The 18,886-nt window shown below is 42.8% G+C and overlaps 1 protein-coding gene across 1 annotated transcript in view; it reads left to right on the top strand.

Moving 5' to 3' along the window:
• TTLL8 (tubulin tyrosine ligase like 8) overlaps window positions 1-17,957 on the top strand; it is a 55,174-nt gene extending 37,217 nt beyond the window's left edge. Inside the window, exons 10-14 of the mRNA XM_065419884.1 lie at window positions 6,572-6,720; window positions 7,430-7,676; window positions 8,619-9,054; window positions 15,829-16,327; window positions 17,749-17,957. Coding sequence (XP_065275956.1) covers window positions 6,572-6,720; window positions 7,430-7,676; window positions 8,619-9,054; window positions 15,829-16,327; window positions 17,749-17,957 — 1,540 coding nt within the window. The remainder of the gene's footprint in view (window positions 1-6,571; window positions 6,721-7,429; window positions 7,677-8,618; window positions 9,055-15,828; window positions 16,328-17,748) is intronic.
• Window positions 17,958-18,886: the final 929 nt, after the last annotated feature.

The raw sequence follows: 18,886 nt of genomic DNA, 5'->3' as shown, positions 1-18,886 counted from the left end.
TAGCCCCATTGTAAGGGGTGTAAGATAATCTTAATTGTGAGTAAATGTATCACATTTTGGCCCTAAATGTAAATTCAGATTAGAAATAGACCCTTAATTCCAATAAGAAATACTATAATCATAGACTCATAGAAGATTAGGGTTGGAAGAGACCTCAGGAGGTCATCCCGTCCAACCCCCAATATGTTGTCAAGTATCAGAGGGATAGCCGTGTTAGTCTGTATCCACAAAAACAACGAGGAGTCCGGTGGCACCTTAAAAACTAACTGATTTATTTGGGCATAAGCTTTCGTGGGTAAAAACCCACTTCTTCACATGCATGGAGTGAAAATTACAGATACAGGCATAGCTGTACTGGCGCATGAAGAGGAGGAAGTTACCTTACAAGTGGAGAACCAGTGATAACAAGGCCAATTCAGTGAGGGTGGATGTGGTCCACTCCCAATAATTGACGAGGAGGTGTCAATATCAAGAGAGGGAAATTTGTTTTGTAGTGAGCCAGCCACTCCCAGTCCCTGTTCAAGCCCAAATTAATGGTGTTAAGTTTGCAAATAAATTGTAGCTCTGCAGTTTCTCTTTGAAGTCTGTTTTTGAAGTTTTTTTGTTGAAGGATGACTACTTTTAAATCTGTTATTGAATGTCCAGGGAGATTGAAGTGTTCTCCTACTGGCTTTTGTATGTTACCATTCCTGATGTCTGATTTGTGTCCATTTTTTCTTTTACGTAGAGACTGTCCGTTTGGCCAATGTACATGGCAGAGGGGCATTGCTGGCCCATGATGGCATATATCACATTAGTAGATGTGCAGGTGAATGAGTCCCTGATGGTGTGGCTGTGGGGACAGAGTAGGCAACGGGGTTTGTTACACGGATTGATTCCTGGGTTAGTGTTTCTGTGGTGTGGTGTGTAGTTGCTGGTGAGTATTTGCTTCAGGTTGGGAGGCTGTCTGTAAGCGAGGACTGGCCTGCCTCCCAAGGTCTGTGAGAGTGAGGGATCATTTTCCAGGATAGGTTGTAGATGGTTGATGATGTGCTGGAGAGGTTTTAGCTGGGGGCTGTATGTGATGGCCTGTAGTGTTCTGTTATTTTCTTTGTTGGGCCTGTCCTGTAGTAGGTGACTTCTGGGTACCCGTCTCGCTCTCTCAATCTGTTTCCTCACTTCGCCAGGTGGGTATTGTAGTTTTAAGAATGCTTGATAAAGATCTTGTAGGTGTTTGTCTCTGTCTGAGGGATTGGAGCAAATGCGGTTGTATCTTAGGGCTTGGCTGTAAAATCCTCCTTCATGTGGTCCATATGATGAAGATGTCATCAATGTAGAGCAAGTAGAGGAGGGGTGGTAGGGGACGAGAGCTGAGGAAGCGTTGTTCTAAGTCAGCCATGGAAATGTTGGCATACTGGGGGTCATGCGCGTACCCATAGCAGTGCCGCTGACTTGAAGGTATAAGTTGTCCCCAAATCTGAAATGGTTGTGGGTTAGGACAAAGTCACAAAGCTCAGCCACCGGGTGTGCCCTGGCCTCATCAGGGATACTGTTCCTGACAGTTTGTAGTCTATCCTTGTGTGGAATATTGGTGTAAAGAGCTTCTACATCCATGGTGGCCAGGATGGTGTTTTCAGGAAGATCACAAATGCATTGTAGTTTCCTCAGGAAGTCGGTGGTGTCTCGAAGATAGCTAGGAGTGCTGGTAGCATAGGGTCTGAGGAGAGAGTCCAAATAGCCAGATAATCCTGCTGTAAGAGTGCCAATGCCTGAGATGAGTGGCTGGCTCACTACAAAAGCAATTTCCCCTCTCTTGGTATTGACACCTCCTCATCAATTATTGGGAGTGGACCACATCCATCCTCATTGAATTGGCCTTGTCATCACTGGTTCTCCACTTGTAAGGTAACTCCCTCCTTTTCATGTGCCAGTATATCTATGCCAGGATTTAAGGTGCCACCAGACTCCTCGTTGTTTTTGTGGATACAGACTAACATGGCTACCCCTCTGATCTTTAGTTCTATTCATCAAAGGAACTCAAGCATTATACAAATATATAGGGTCAGATCATCAGCTGGTGTAAATCAGTGTATACTGATTTTAATGGAGTTACTAAACTTAGCACATGGAAGGCCTACCATAGCACATGGCTTAGCAGTGCACAGCCGTACTACACAACAGTTCAGGATGGAAGGACAGGACACTGTTTACATTTGAAACTACAGCGAGAACTTATGTAGGCAACATGGAATTATCTGAGGTGCACTCTGGCCAGGACAGTAGGGTTTTATCATGCCTATTTTTACGAAAAGTGCAATGGGATTATTCTATTCAGGTTTTTATGCGGCACTTATACCATAGTATCTGAGTGCCTTCCAGTAAACTAGATGATTATACATCTGTCATGTGATGTTTGTTCTCTCATCCACTCCCAGAGGGAAAAGTGTGCACAGCAGAGTGCCTTGTTTTGATAGTGTGTGTCCTTTCATTTTTTTAAAATAAATATGCCTGTTGCTATGTGTTCATATTAGAGAAGGCAAGGTCAATGAACTGTGCCTTTGATTTAGAGCAGAAAGTGGAAAGGTTTATGATAGATCTTAGTGCCTGGGGGAGTTCATACCACATTCTTGGACTGTCCCCAGGGAAAGTTCTGTCTCCCACACAGACAAGTTTTACTGTTGAGAATTCCATTGTTCCAGAGGAGCGTAGTTGTGGACCACAGTCTTCGTCCTGAAGTTTTAAATGGTCTTTTAGATATCTTGGGCATGGAATAAGGTCCAGGACCTTGAACCTGATTCATTATTCTATGGGAAGCCAGTATAGGGAGTGGAGGACAAGTTTGATATGTTCCCAGTAGCCTGTGTTGCTGAGGAGAAATGCTGTGGCATTCTGTACTAGTTTCCTAAATACTGATGGCTTTGTGCCCAGATATATTGCATTGCTGTAATCCAGCCAAGAGATGATGAAGGCTGAATAACTGAGGCAGGTCTTTGCCCACCAGGATGGGACAGTGTTTCCTAGCCAAGCAAAAGATGGTAGAAAGTGTTACTAGTGGATACTGCTACGTGAGAGCTCTGGGTCAGCCAGGCATCCAAGAGTACAGGCTGAATTGACCAATTGTGGGAGTGTATCTTCAACCAATGTGGACTGCACTGTGGCTGTAAGATCTTCAAAGCTAACAGAATGTTGGGAATCATTAAGAAAGGGATAGATAATAAGACAGAAAATATCATCTTGCCGCTATATAAATCCATGGTACGCCCACATCTTGAATACTGCATGCAGATGTGGTCGCCCCATTCAAAATAGATACATTGGAATTGGAAAAGGTTCAGAAAAGGGCAACAAAATGATTAGGGGCACGGAACAGCTTCCATATGAGGAGAGGTTAATAAGACTGGGACTTTTCATCTTGGAAAAGAGACAACTAAGGGGGGATATGATAGAGGTGTATAAAATCATGACTGGTATGGAGCAAGTAAATAAGTCAGTGTTATTTACTCCTTCTCATAACACAAGAACTAGGGGTCACCAAATGAAATTAATAGGCAGCAGGTTTAAAACAAACAAAAGGAAGTATTTCTTCACACAACGCACAGTCAACCTGTGGATCTCTTTGCCAGAGGATGTTGTGGAGGCCAAGACTATAATAGGGTTAAGAAAAACTAGATAAATTCATGGAGGATATGTCCATCAATGGCTATTAGCCAGGATGGGCAGGGATGAAGTTCCTAGCCTCTGTTTCCAGAAGCTGGAAATGGGTGACAGGGGATGGATCACTTGATGATTACTTGTTCTGTTCATTCCCTCTGGGGCACCTGGCATTGGCCGCTGTCGGAAGACAGGATACTGGGCTAGATGGAACTTTGGTCTGACTCAGTAAGGCCGTTATTATGTTTGTCTTATGTTCTAAAAGGCTTTCCTCTGCCCACCAGCATCACCTCTGTCTGTCTTACGTTCAGCTTCATCCAAGAGCTGAACTCAATCAAGCTCTGGTGGTAGCGATGTGGTGAGTGATCGGAAGAGCTCTGTATCATCTACATATTGCCGGCACATGAGTCTGTGTCATCTGACCAGTTCACCTAGTGGTTGCATATAGATTTTGAAAACGATCAGAGAGAGAATTGATCCTCGTGAAACCCCACAAGTCAGGGGTCTAGTTGTGGAGGTGCAGTTTCCCATCACTACCTGTTGAGATCATCCTTTCAGGAAGGACTCAAACCATTTTAGCATATTACCCTGGATCCCTGCCACCTGTCTCAGGCAAGATAGTGGAATCTCATGGTCAGCAGTGTTGAATGCTGCACAGAGGCCCAGGAGAATGAGAATAGATGTCTGTCCTCTATCCATTGACAGATCATCCATGAGTGCCACGAAAGTGGGTTCAGTTCTGTGTCCTGGCCTGAATCCAGATTGATCCAGGTCTAGAATGTTACCTTCAATTAAAGGAGCTCATTGTTGGCCTTTTGGTAGCTTTTCTATGAACTGCTCAGGAATGGGTGGATTGATGATGGGTGGTAGTTGGCTAGGACTAAACTATGCAAGGTGGGTTTCTTCAGTGTAGGTTGGACTATTCCATGTTTGAAGGAGGAAGGAAAGATTCCTTCTCTGAATGAGGCATTGGTTCATTCAGTTGGAGTGGCACCAGTTGTTCATGACTCTCTTTCACAAGCCATGAAGGGCATGGGTCAGATTCACAAGTCTTAGGTCAAGACTCCTTTAGGGTGTCCAGAACTTCCTGCTGAGTCAATGTCCTGAACACTGGGAACGCAAGTGAGCTCTTGGTTGGTGGAAGTAGAGCAGATCCATCCTGTTTGAGAAGACTTCTCGAATGGGTGTGATATTTTCAGTGAAGTAGGATGATAGTTCTTAGAGTGCTTGGTACTTGGCTCTGATAAAGGTTGCAGGCATTCAGGATTGATGTGGCAGTTTATCACCCTGGATAGCTCCTTGGGGTGGGATTTGGCAGCCTCAGTGGAGGCTGATAGGAAGGTTCTCTTGGTCTGTAATATAGCTCAGCATAGGCTTTGAGGAATTCATTATGTGTCACCCTGTCTGAATCAGCCTTTGTTTTCTTCCATTGGCACTCAGTTTTCCACTCTTGTCTTCATCCAGCACAGGGTGTCAGAAAACCAAGGAGGACTGTGTGTTGATGGGGAGAAAGGGACTGTTTGGGGGGCAGCATATTAATGACTGCAGCCAGTATAGAATGGTAATGATTCACCAGGTCCTTGACTTCTCATTCTGTGTCTCATTCGAAGTCTCTTTTAGCAGACTTTGAAATTCATTGGAGTCTATAAGTCATCGTGGTCGGATCAGGATAATTGGTCTTTCTTGTTGCCTGAACAATGGAAGGTCTCTGACCACTGCCTTGATGATGTGATCGTTAGTGTCCAGGAGACTGACATCTTGGTTTTAAATCTCATCTATTAGATGATACTTCCAGCAACACAATACTTCCTAAATCATATTGGGTGCATTGTTTTAGTACTGGTTTGGAGGGGTATCCGTACAACCTCTTCTTCCAACAGTATCGAGGGGTCTGAAGGCCTACCATCTAAGTACTGATTGAGCCTGACCCTGCTGAGGTAGATGAGGTATGACAGGTTCACAGAGTGGCACAAAGCCGGTTGCCAGACATAAAGATTATTTACCTTCTTTTCCTCCTCTCCCCCAGAATGTGAAGGCTAATATTCTCAAGAGGCTAAAACCACAACTTACTTGTATTCGTAAGATTTGATGTTTTTATATGTTTGTATACAGCAGCTATGATCTTACCCACACCATCATCTTGATAACTAAGCAATTAATAAATGTAGATTCTGATCCTGCAAGATGCTGACACCTCTCGAGAAGCATCCACCCTTCCTCAACTCACATTTGATTTAAGCACGAGTTGAGTGGAGTGAGCACCGTTCAGAAGGCACTCAGCACCTGGCAGAATCAGGAGAGCATACAGGACCACTAGTTTTACAGGGAGAAGGAGCTCAGATAACTCAATGCACATGCACATGGGCCAAGGATTACATAGATTGCATTCTCAGGGACTCTTTTTGTTCTGTCTTTGTACCTAGCACAGAGGGTTCTTGGTTTATGATTGGGGTCCCAAAGCACTACCACAATATCGATAATAAACAACAGTATTACTATTTATTCATTGACACTAAGGTTCTAATTGACTTTGAAAGTAATCTTAGGCTGATATTCAGAACATAATAGCAATAGAAATAGCATAATAGCAACATAATAGCACAATATAAATAAAGGAAATGTATGATGTAGTCATATTGCTATTTGACTGTACAATAAAGCTGTATCTTGTTATACGGACTTCCACACAATTGCTCTCATAGCCTGGGGGTGGGAGGAGGAGAGGAGACAATACCCAAAATAAATGAGCTCAGTAACCTGTGAGACTTATTTCTGTAAATCCATAATCTAATAATTTCTATCACTGTAGCAAGAAACACTTCATACTGTACTTTAAAAAAACAAAACAATATTGACAACTGTATAAGCTAAGTTCATAAAATGCTTCTTCTAAAATAGTTATGCATAAAGTATTACCTTTTAAAATTTTGTTTGTTTGTAGTGAAGGTGCTGTCATTTGTAGTGCACATAATTACATTACACAATGTCAAAAGATTCTGAGCAAAATCATGTCTACAAACCCACAGCAAGACATAGACGGTAACCACAATATCTGGATTATTAAACCAGGAGCAAAATCTCGTGGCAGAGGTAAGAGCTTCTTTTGTTTTTTTAATTTAAAGTGTTTATTATTACCCAAAGTTGTAGGGTATCATCTGGAGAGGCAACTTGTAAATGTACTGTGTACATCTGCAGTTCGTTCCACCAGGCCATTCATAACTGCATAAACATTTCCAATCAGAACCTTTCCCATTTTCTATGCAAGAGTCATTTTTACACGGTTTTTATTACTTTGTGTATCTTGGGGAAGGAATAGCAGAAGGGAAACTTGCCAAATCCTGCAAAGAACTTTAAGTATGTGATGAAGTGCAAGCATGTGAGTAGTCTTATTGTCTTCAATGAAAGTCCTTTCAGTTAAGGTCAGTGGAACTACTCACATGCTTAAAGTTGAGAACATGCTTAAATGCTTTGCTGGATTGGGCCCATAATCGCTAGGTTACAGGTAAATCTTTCAGGGGTCAGGTAAAATATATGTCTTTGTTTGTCTGAACGATGAAGGTTTAAAAAACATAATTAATGCAGGCAAACGGGGGGGATTATTTGTTTGTTTTTGTTTAATTCTACCATAACAGGTCTCTTCCTGATGATCTATCAATATTCCACTATTGTTCCTGCATGCATAAGTAGGATAAATGGAAATTCTCTTTCATGTATAATCTCTCATTTTCGTACACTGTCAGCTACATACATTATTATTAGACACTAACATGGATATTATTTTAATTTTTTTCTCTTCCAGAAATAGTGTGCAAAAATAGACTGGATGATATTCTGAAGCTAGTAGAAGCAACAGATCAATTTCCAGTAAAGGACCACAAGTGGGTGGTACAGAAGTACATTGAGACACCATTGCTAATTTATGATACTAAATTTGATATTAGACAGTGGTTTCTTGTCACTGACTGGAACCCTCTGACTATATGGTTCTATAAAGAAAGCTATCTGAGATTTTCTACACAACGTTTCTCCTTAGACAATCTAGACAGGTAACCAAGGAAGTATAAACAAAAATTTTGCTATACAGAATAGTGAATGAACGGGCTGAAAAATTCTGCAGTATGTCAGGTCCCTGAATTTTGACCATGGAATTATGGTAGTGTTAAAATTTCATAAAACCAGTCTATGCTAATGCTTTGACTTTCTGATAATTTTCTGAAGTTGCATTTAGTTACAGTGTGTAAACAGGGGTCATGGTGGTATGCTTTAATTAGACTCTTAGTGTCAGTCAGCAGTTGTCATAACTTAAAATAATGATTCTTACTGTGCCCTCATCCATATGAATATTATAGAAAACGTAATTTTAGAGCATTTTAGAATATTAGGGGATGTTTGTTCTTTTATGTATGCTGTAGTCTGTTTATCAAATATTCAAGAAAAGCGATAGGCAAACTGTGGGAGTTTTTTGGGGAAATTCTATACAACTTATTAAAATTGAACAAGTGTTAAATATCTCCATGGGGACATATTTTTAGCAAGGGCCATACCAGAGATTGGGAGTGGCAGGATATCTGGTAAATTAATCCCTTGTAGATGCTCTATCAGAATACTTACATGGCACCCATCACAATGCCTAATGACCATTAACAAATGTATCTTCACAACACTCCTTTGAGATAGGGTAGCATTATTATCCCCATTTTATAGACAGGGAACTGGGGCATGGAGAACTTAAGTGACTTGCCCCAAGACACAAAAAGAGAGTGTGACAGAGCTGAGACCTGAACCCAGTTTTCCTGAGGCCCAGGCCAGTGTTTTAATCACAAGACCATCTTTTGTCTTACATTAGAGGGGAATTAATGAAGGAAACTGAAAATAGGTTTAATAATCAAAACCCTGAGATTTTAATATGAAGATAATTTGTTCTAATGTAATATGTTTCTTGCATTTTTTCAGCTGCCTGCTATAATTGTGGTGTCCTCTCTTCACAGCTCCATTCATCTTTGCAATAATTCTATCCAGAAACATTACAAAAATGCTGCAGACCGGAATCCTCTATTGCCATGGCACAATATGTGGACAAGCACCAAATTTCAGGAGTACTTACAAAAGAGAGGTCGAGGCAATATGTGGCGAAATGTTATCTATCCGTCCATGAAAAAAGCCATTACCTACACCATGAGGATGGCTCAAGAGAGCGTTGAAGCCCGGAAGAGCAGTTTTGAGCTGTATGGGGCAGACTTTATTCTTGGAGAAGACTTTAAACCATGGTTGATTGAAATCAATACTAGCCCAACAATGTTCCCTTCTACACCCGTCACAGCAGAGCTATGTGCGCAGGTACAAGAAGACACAATTAAGTTAGTTACTGAGAAGAAACGTGACAAAAACTGGGACACTGGAAAATTCGAACTTCTCTGGAGGCAGGTACGAATAATTCTACATCATTCACTAATCAGATGGAATTTAATTTGGTGATTGTTTTAAAATCTAATTAACTTAGGTGTGTGGAGAAATAGCTGGAGAATTTTGCCTAGCAGTACCTGTAGAGGAGTGGCACTTGCACTTTGTGGCCATAGCCCCTCCCTTGGCTATATGAGGCAGCACCGCCCCGAACCCTCTCAGTTCCTTCTTACCGCCTATGGCGGGAGTCAGAGCTCTATGTGGTCTTAAATTCACATTCTGTCACTAGTTTAGTGTTTTTTCTAGCTGTGTATACTTTGTAATACCCTTAGTGCTACTTATGTTTAGTGAAGTATTCCCCTGTGATGCCCTCACCATTGTTTAAACATTGTCTGTCATGTGGGGGAACAGTCCCTAAGAGCGATTCCCACACGTGGTGCTTGTTGTGCTTGGGTGAGGCCCATGTCAAGAAATGGTATTCAGTCAGTAGATCGTTTATTAAATTGACTCAAGTTGCAAGCAACCGTTGCCTAAAACAGCACCTGCTTGAACAGGCCATGTGGCCTGTTTCAGCACCAAGGTCCTCATTGGTCAGGGGTCGCCCTCAGGTTCCAAGAATCCTTCTGCCTTGCACTCTGGAGCAGGCACCTCTCCAAATAGACTGAGGAGCTGTTCCCCATGTAGTGTGCTGAGGAAAAGGTCTCATAAGACCAATCGAGACTGCTCCTGGTCTCATGTGGACTCTCCCGTCTCTCTTAAGAAGAGCGTGGACCGGCATGGGGTTAGTGCCGGTACGCAGGATGACGCGGGTGCCTCTAACCACTCCCCAGTATCGAGTATGGGGGCTATAGACCCTGTACCATCGATTCCAATTCTGGCCCCACGGCGTTCGTTGAGTCCGGTACCGATGAGGGTGACACCAGCACCAACTGTTTTGACATCGGCAGCATACCATGTGGATACAGATCTCCTCCAACTTTCCATCATGATCTCTCCTTTGGTCCAGGACTTGGTCAGTGTTGCGTCATTTATAGCCCCATTGGCTGGAGGGACTGCTGAACCCTTGGGTCTGTTGGCACTGCATCCCTTCCTCACTCTGTGGAAGCAGAGCCAATACTGGGCTTGGTACCTGGGACCTCAGCACCAGGAAACTCCATTGCAGTTGGCACCGTGGATGTTACCGTGGCAGCTTTCACTGGCCTTCACTTTGGCACTGTCAGCTGTTTTGTACTGCTGCTGACTTCAAGGTCAACACCATTTCTGGCACCAGCGTACTCGCTGCTGGTGGTACCTCTTCCATCATTCACACTGGTCTCTGACTTATTTTGGGCAACAGAGGAGTCAGACCAGTTACTTGCTCCCTCAGGACTGTCTCCTCCTTTATCCCTGGAAACCCAAGGTTCCTTGGCATCGAGGTCGGGATCTTCCTCCTCCCGCTTTCCATCACCCAACCTACATTGGGGACAATTCATGGAGTGGTTGGTATGGGGCTTCTACTGACCACTAATGCCCGACCCTTATCAGTAGCTTCCATGTAATCCATGGCATGCTCCTCAGTCGCAGAGGTTGCACTCCTCAGCTTGCTCTAAGGCAAGGTTGCCAGGCAAATCAGTGGCAGGATCTGTGAACCCACAGCAGGTTCAGGCACCAGTGAGTCTTTCCTGTGCAGAGCCCATGGAGCTGTCCCTTCCAGCTCTGCCAGTCCAGGAATGGGAGCCAGCCTTGATGCAGTTAACCACCTCTTCTTCGTCCCCAGATGATTCATCAGTGCCTGGTTCTTCCTCTCCTCCAATACCGGAGGATTTCAAGGCCTGTCAGGACCTTTTGCGGTGCGTGGCCCCTTCCCTAGGCATTCGGGCAGGATTTCTGCAGAGAACTCCCATAAGTTAGTGAATATCCTGCAGCCATCTGCTCCTGGGAGAGTAGCCCTCCCTACTAATGATGCATTCCTAGAGCCTACACAAGTCCCCTGGAGCACACTGGCTTCAATACTGCCTACTGCAAAGTGCACGGTGAAATGCTGTTTCATCCTGGTGCAGGGATTTGAGGGTTTGTATTCCCATGTGGCCTCAAACTCCCTAGTCGTAGCTGGAGTGAATGACAGAGCCCGGCAGAGCAGGTTTAAGTCCACTCTTAAGGACAAGGACTCCAAAGGGATGGATTTAAGGCGCAGGAAGATCTCCACCCTGCAAATGCAGATCACGAACCAGCAGACATTGTCCAAGTATGACTTTGTAAATTGGACAGATATGTCTAAGTTAGTGGGCCAGCTGCCTGAAACCTCCAGAGAGCAATTTTGGGAGTTTGTCAGCGAAGACTGTTTAGTGGCCAAGATGTCGTTTGCAGTCTGTATTGAACATTGTGGATACTTTGGGCAGAGTTTTGTCCTCTCCGGTGACCATGAGAAGGGCGTCCTGGCTGCAGAATTTGGGCATTGCTTCTGGTGTGCAGCAAACTATAGAGGATTTGCCCTTCGGTGCTGGATGTTGTTTTCAGACAAGATGGACAAGACCCTGCACTCCTTCAAGGATTATAGGGCCACCCTATGTTCCTTGGGGGTGTATACACCATCAGTGCAGACAGCAACAGTTCTGTCCACAATGCACCTTTTGGCAGCCTTTTTTCTCTCAAGACAGTTGGATTACCCCAGAAAGGGGCATAGATCCCAGAGGAGGAGGCATTTGAGTCTGGGTTTCGACCAGTCAACACACCCTCCCTTGGCACTCCCCAAGCGCCCATTTTGACTCCTTGGAGCAGAGCAGAGTCCAGTCATTACTCCCTTTACTCTGCCTCTGTTTGACAGGCTAGCTCGCTTTTACGATGTTTGGGGCTAGATTACAAGCTGGGTCCTAGCATCATCAAATTGAGCTAAGCTATCCAGTTCCTCTCCACTCCTCCCCCGCCCCCATCTGCCCTTCCCACCCCTCTTCAGGGCCCCCTCTTATGAGATACTGCTCCTCGAGCAGTCTTCTCTTTACTGGCCATGGGAGTGCTGCTGGAAGTTCCTCTGGAACACCAGGGTCAGAGCTTCTATTCCTGGTACCTCCTGGTTTCCAAATCCAAGGGAGGAGTAAAACCTATTCTCGACTTCCGCAACCTCAACAAATATATCAGATACTTGAGTTTCCATATGGTTGCCCTTTCAACTATCCTCCCCACATTGACTCAGAACAACTGGCTTGCTGCTCTGGACCTCCAGGATACTTACATCCATGTGGCGATTCTCCCGAGCCACAGAAGATTTCTCTGCTTTGTTGTGGTGAACCACCATTTTCAGTACACAGTCTTTCCCGGGGCATCACACTGCACTTACTCGACTGCCTGGGTCTCATCCTAAACACAGGAAAGTCAACAATGGTCCCCACTCAGAAAATCAATTTCATTGGGGCCCTAATAGACTCTACGAGTTCAAGAGTATTCCTGCCCATCAACCGTTTCTAGACAATTTGTAGCCTTTCTCTCAGTCTGCAGTCCCAGCCTTCCATGACAGTTCACATGTGCCTGAGGCTCTTAGGCCACATGTCTGCATGTATACAGTGATTCAATTCACAAGGCTGTGCCAATACAGGCTCAGGACTGTTTTCCTTCCATCCCTTCACCCCCGGACAGGTTAGTCCTCCTCCCTCAGTCAATCCTGGACTCCTTGCAATGGTGGATGGTTCAGGGGAATGATGACAAGGCATTCCCTTGATCTGGCCCTTACCAACCAGGACTGCTGTCACAGACACCTCTTTGATAGGTTGGGGAGCCCATCTGGGGTCGCTGAAGGTTCAGGGCCTGGGGTCAGAGCAAGAAGCTCCACTGCATATCAATGTCTTGGAGCTTTGGGCCATCTACAATGTCTGTCTCTGTTTCCTAGACCGCATCAAGGGTTCAGTAGTTCTCATACTTGCCAATGTGATGTATTATGGGAACAGGCAAGGGAGAGCACACTCCAGGGTGCTCTCCCAAAAGGCAATCAAGTTGTGGCTGTTCTGGTTCAACGAGAGTATCACGCCGATAGCCGTTTGCTTGCCTGGGATCCAGAATCATCTTGCAGACCATCTCAGCAGGAATTTTTCCCTGAACCATGAGTGGTCACTGAAGCCCAGTGTTCTGCAAGTCATCTTTGGAGTTCAGCCAGTGCTGGCTAGTATCCAAGACATCTTGGAGTATTTGCTGCATCTTCAATCATCGTACCTTAATGCTTAGCTCTTTAAGGGTGCGCCTGGTGGCAAACTTAGCTTTTCATGCTCCCATTCTTGGAAGACGGTGGCGAGTTCTTGAAAGAAATCCTTTTTCTCCATCTGCCTGTGATGAACTGGCTTCTTTGTGACACCTTAACATAGTCCGAGTGGCTCTCATGGGACCTTGGTTCGAGCCTCTGGCATCCTGCTCCTTTCCTCTCATGTCAAAAAACTACATTCCTCATGGCGATAACATCTGCGAGGAGAGTGTTTGAGTTGCAGGGTTTGATGGCAGAGCCTCTGTACACACAATTCTCCAAAAACAAAGTGACATTGCAGCTGCACCCGAAATTTTTGTCGAAAGTGGTCTTTCAGTTTCATTTAAACCAGGCGGCATATTTGCCTGTGTTTTTTCCTTGTTTGTGTCATATGCAGACCATATGAAGGGACAGGCAATCTCTTCACAGACGATCTATAAGTGGATAACTTCCTGCATCAAGACTGCATATGAAGTGGCTTCGGCTATGCCCCCTTTATGGGTGTGAGCTCATTCTACAAGAGTGCAATAGCATTCTTAAGTTATGTCTCAATGTTGGATATTTTCAGGGCTCATTTATCTCACCATTGAATTTTGGCCTTTGTGTGTTTGAGGTCATTTAAACAAAACACTTCCTTTCTCAATGTTAGCCACCTTTAATGAGTAATGGCTATAACTTTATTGCTTCAAACTGATGGGTCAGTTGGTAACTATACAGTGTGCTAATCTGGTTCAGAGTTCTTACAGTGGAAGGAACAGGATGCCGTATTCTAGAGTCATTGCAACTGACTGAGGCCAATGTTAATCTTCATGTTAATTAGTAAATTATTTTAGTGTTCTTTTTTTTATACTGATTGATATATCTAAAATGAAGAAAAACAGAGCACAATAAATTAGTTATTCAGTTAAAACAAATTAAATAAGATGCTTGCAGCACCAAGTGTGATTATGATGCAAGTTCTGGCCTGCTGTGCCCCAGAGGGGAACATACTTGAGGGAGAACAGATGGCAGTTTTACTGTGTGCTGTCTCTGGGACTTGAACCAGTCAGGTATGACTTCAGGCTCTGATCCTGCAAACACTTATGCATATGAGCAATCCCATGTGTATGAAGTTAATCATGTGCATAAGTGTTCACAGGATCATGGCTTTGATCTATGCTGGTTGCAGTGGAGGCTGCAGCAGACGTACAGAATCAGTTAATTCCCTGGCTTCTTAGGCCATCCTCTGTTCACCTCACATAAATCCAGTTTTTGGTATTGCCAATTTTGATTGGTCAGTTTAGTCACAGGGTAATGTTTTATGAAATAGAAAAAAAACTAAATTTAGAAAAATTCTGATTTCATCACCAAAAATTGAGTTTAAAAGAAACATTCTGGCAGAATTCAGAAAACAAAAAAAGGACTGTTACAAAAGCAATGCAATTAAAACCCTTTTGAATATGCTGACTTTCCCCTCATATTTTTATTTTAAAAATTTTGGCCAGCTCTAATAAATACCTGCTTTCTTAGCATTATTTTCCAGGAAGTATATTACACCTGTGCTGGCTTTGTTTCTGGGTACAGTTCAAGATGTTGATTTTGAGCTGTTAAGCTCCTTTTATGGCTTTTGTAAGTTTTTTGTTTCTTAGAGGGATAGCTCAGTGGTTTGAGCATTGGCCTGTGAGTTCAATCCTTGAGGGGGCCATTTAGGGATCTGGGGGGAAAAAACAAAAACTGTCAGGGACAGTACTTGGTCCTGCTAGTGAAGGCAGGGGACTGGACTCCATGACCTTCAAGGTCCCTTCCAGTTCTATGAGATAGGTATATCTCCATATATTTTATTTATTTAGAGACTGTGTTTTACCCAGAAAGTAGAGATCAGCTGGGATGTTCAAGCTAACAATCCCTAGAGTCAGTTACTGTGTTTGGAGCAGGCATTCTCAGGGGCCAGTCCTGGAGATGGTCTGTCATTCTTAATTTCAACCTACAAGGCATGCTGTAAGGCTTATGCTTTTACCCCAGTTTTTTCTGAACAGTGGGTTGAATGGGGAGGATTTTAATTGTGTTGAAAAGTTTTTCACCTTATTGATCATGATTGTTGTGGTAATTTATTATTTCCAATACCGTAGCACCAAGGAGCCCCAATCAAGGGCCAAGGCCCTGTTGTGCTAGGCACCGCAGAGACAAGTATCAAAGAAGAGGGACTCTCGCCCAGCAAGTTTACAATGTAGGTGTCAGACAGGGTGCAACAGTTGGGTGATACAGACAAACAAGAGTGATGGGTTTGATAGGCTGAAGTAACCATAAATCAGAGTTTAGTATAAAAGCAGAAGTCTCAGTAGTTTTCCATTATTATTTTGTTCATTTTCCTTGGCCAATGTGTTAGGCCTATTATATAAAGTGGAAAAATAGACAGCATGTAGAAACTAGTAGCTTTAGTAAGTTCTAAATTATGCATTTTTTGTCACAGTGGTATGGAATCCTTTGTCACACAAAGTGCTGTATGACCCCATTTTATAAATAGATGTAACCCATGAAACAGTAGTGTCTTCATTTATAATTTAGTAGTACATGATTCTGTTGAGAAATTTAATTTCTTTTTTGTGTCTCTCAAGCCTCTTTTGGATCTGCCGCCGTTCAATGTTACAGACCTTTTTGTGGAAGGAGTTGGTATTAAGAGATCAAGGCAGAAAGCTGCTCCCATCACTAATTTTAATTTTCTTGACACATTAGCAAGAATACCACAGACAACTGAGTATGCCTCACCCAATCATGAAAAACAAGGAGAATCAATAGGAACTGTAAATAACAAGCAAAACATCAAAATGAAAATTGAAAAAGCTATTTTTTGCACTTTACCTAAGCCTCTCAAGAGGCCACCAGGGAAAAGTTGTAAAGTAAGGGATGCACATGTGAAATCCACTGGGCACATAGATTTTCCCAGCTTAGTTTTACAACCTACACAAAGCATCACAGAGATGAAACATGTGCAGTATATAAACAAGGCAAAAGGAATAACAGATTCAAGCTTTCACAGAGTAAATCAGACAGCCTCTACCTTTCAAAATATGAATCCCTTGGACTGGCCTTTACTTCAGCCTTCCAAAATATCAGGTAATATCTGTTGTTTAGCATTATTTCACTATAAATTACATAAAAATACATTTTAGAGGGAAAGTAGAAATTAGGTATACAGCATAAGTTTTTGGATTGCTTAGCTAGTTATTTGTATACTAGTATCGTATTCTCTGTTATTTGTCTCTCTAATATAAATAGCCCCAAACTTTTCAGCCTCTCCTTTGGAAATCTCTCCATGCCTCTAATAAGTTTTGCTGCTTGCCTCTGAATCCCCTGTATTTCTGCTGTATTGTTTTTGAGACAGAGTGATCAGAATGGGACACGGTATTCTGGGTGAGGGCATACCATTTGTATATATAATATAATGGCATACTATATTTTGAAGATTATTTTCTATTGCATTTTTTATACAGCATACATCTTGTTTGTTTTTTGGACTGCCGCTGCCTATTGAGCACAAGTTTTTATTAAGCTATCCACAATAATGCCCAACTCATTTTTCTTCTGTGCAGAGGTCACAAGTCCTTATTATTTCTGCTAGTGATAGCTGCTAGTCTCTTTCAACCTCCTATTGTCTCTGGATGGCTCAAGGGATTGGTACTGGAGTACAGAGACTTTCACCTCTGTATCACTAGTTCACATGTAATCCAGGTCAGTAGTGACCATAATTTGTGGCTGCTGGATATTTGGGGACTATGCACCAGTTCCAGTGGACTGATATTCACATTACAAAATCACCATCTTTTAGCACAAACTGGAACCTAATGGGCAGAGAGGTCAAAGACTAAGCAAATATGGATACTGAACTTCAATAGTTCTCCAGGTCAGTTTTGAAACATCATCAGGGCAACAGGAGCTGCAGCTGCTGTCATCTGTACCTGTTCTGTGGATAAGAAGGGGATTTCAGTTGAAAGGCCTATAAGCCCTAACATTTCATAAGTTCTAAATTCATTAAAAAGTTAAAGAAAAATTCCCATTGTTTGTAGAGTATGCTGCAGATGTTATGTGTACATATGTGCTAAGTATCATCATCACCATCATTTTTGGGGGGATTTCCCACAAGGGATCCTCTTCCTACTGATACTGCCAAGTGTGTTTTAAAAACATAGCTTAAGGATGTGGTATGTGGTGTTCAGTTTGCCAAGAGTTGGATGAATAGGCATATTTCACTGTCACTTGAAACCTCTTGCCTACAGGCTTACACACACATCCAACACTTACAGAATGGTCTGCTTGTGGTATAGACACAGTCCTTTTCATGTATTAACAGATTTTGCATTAATATCTAAGGCTCACAGTTTCCATGTAGCCCTGTTTTACTATTGAAAAAGTGCTATATAGTATAACTGAACACAGTTTTTTGAAGAGTTTATTATGATTTTGCATAATAAGGACTTTTAAAATATGGACTTCAGTTGAAATGTGGGTTAATTAATTACTGCTTTATTTTTTTGAAGGTTTGCAGAACAGCAACAAGAAAATTCCATGCTTAGTTTGTGGAGACACTTTCCAGTTGGAGAAAACCTGTAAACACTGCAGCTCCTTTTGTGCAACAGTACTGCAAGGAAGTTCATATTTACCTATGAATGATTGTTCTACCCCCGAAAAGAAGGTGACCAGCAACAAGATAACTGTTCATGGCAATGTCTTCCCTGAAAACATATGAGTCCATTCTGAGTACTCCAGTCTTTTAAAGGTGTTTTTTGAAACAAAAATAGAACTGTACTTGCCTTGCATAAACAGATGTTGAAGAAAAAATATTTGCCATGAGCAACTCAAAGATAATATTTAAAGGCCTTGGGCTGCAAGAGTTGGAGATTTTTGTAAACCATGGCTGTGTCGGAGACTAACTGATTATACTGAAGCCAATTAACAAAGTTTACTATTACAGCAGCTCTGTGGCCAGTATGCTGGACCCAACTGTGTGGAAAGTTCAAAGAAATACAGTGAGCTCTCTTTTTATGTCATGCAATACTCCCTCCATTTTTGCATCTGCAATCCACTGTATGATGGCCATCTTGTAAACAAGAGTTTCATCAACTGTAAAAACTCTTGTGTGTCAGTGAATGGGAGTGGAAGGGCTTGCCAACCTGTCCACTGGCACATAGTGTAGTGTAAAAAAAAACACATTGTGATATCTTTTTCTTGGAGACATCTGGGGAAGAAAGGAAGATTGCTTATGATCAGTACCTTTTTACAAAATATCTTCTCAGGATATCTCCCCGTACTTTGGGCTATGGTCCTTTACTGCTCTTCCATGGTCCACATGTCAGTTAAGTCAGACAAGGCGAACCAGTTAAACCAGCCATTTATCTCCCCGCCATTAATATGAGGACAGTAGTGGCAAAATGATTCTATATTCTTAGCTTTTCTTCCTGAATTGACCAAGGAATGGACCTCATCTGTGATCCATGGAATAGCCTATCTTCCAACGATGGGCTATGGACCCTTTAAAGATGTCTAGCTGACAGACGCCTGTTCTATTTGTCAGTCAGGAAAGAACCCACCCTAATTTAGAGTGTCTTGGGGATTCCTCAGGGTGCTTATTGGAGTTTCTTTACAATACCTGTCAGAATCCAGTTCCCATTTTGTCAG

This window comes from Emys orbicularis, chromosome 1 (assembly GCF_028017835.1).
Source record: "Emys orbicularis isolate rEmyOrb1 chromosome 1, rEmyOrb1.hap1, whole genome shotgun sequence".
Classification (NCBI taxonomy): Eukaryota; Metazoa; Chordata; order Testudines; family Emydidae; genus Emys; species Emys orbicularis.
The sequence above is the reverse complement of the archived record's forward strand: the minus strand, read 5'-3'. Positions and strand labels throughout refer to the sequence as shown.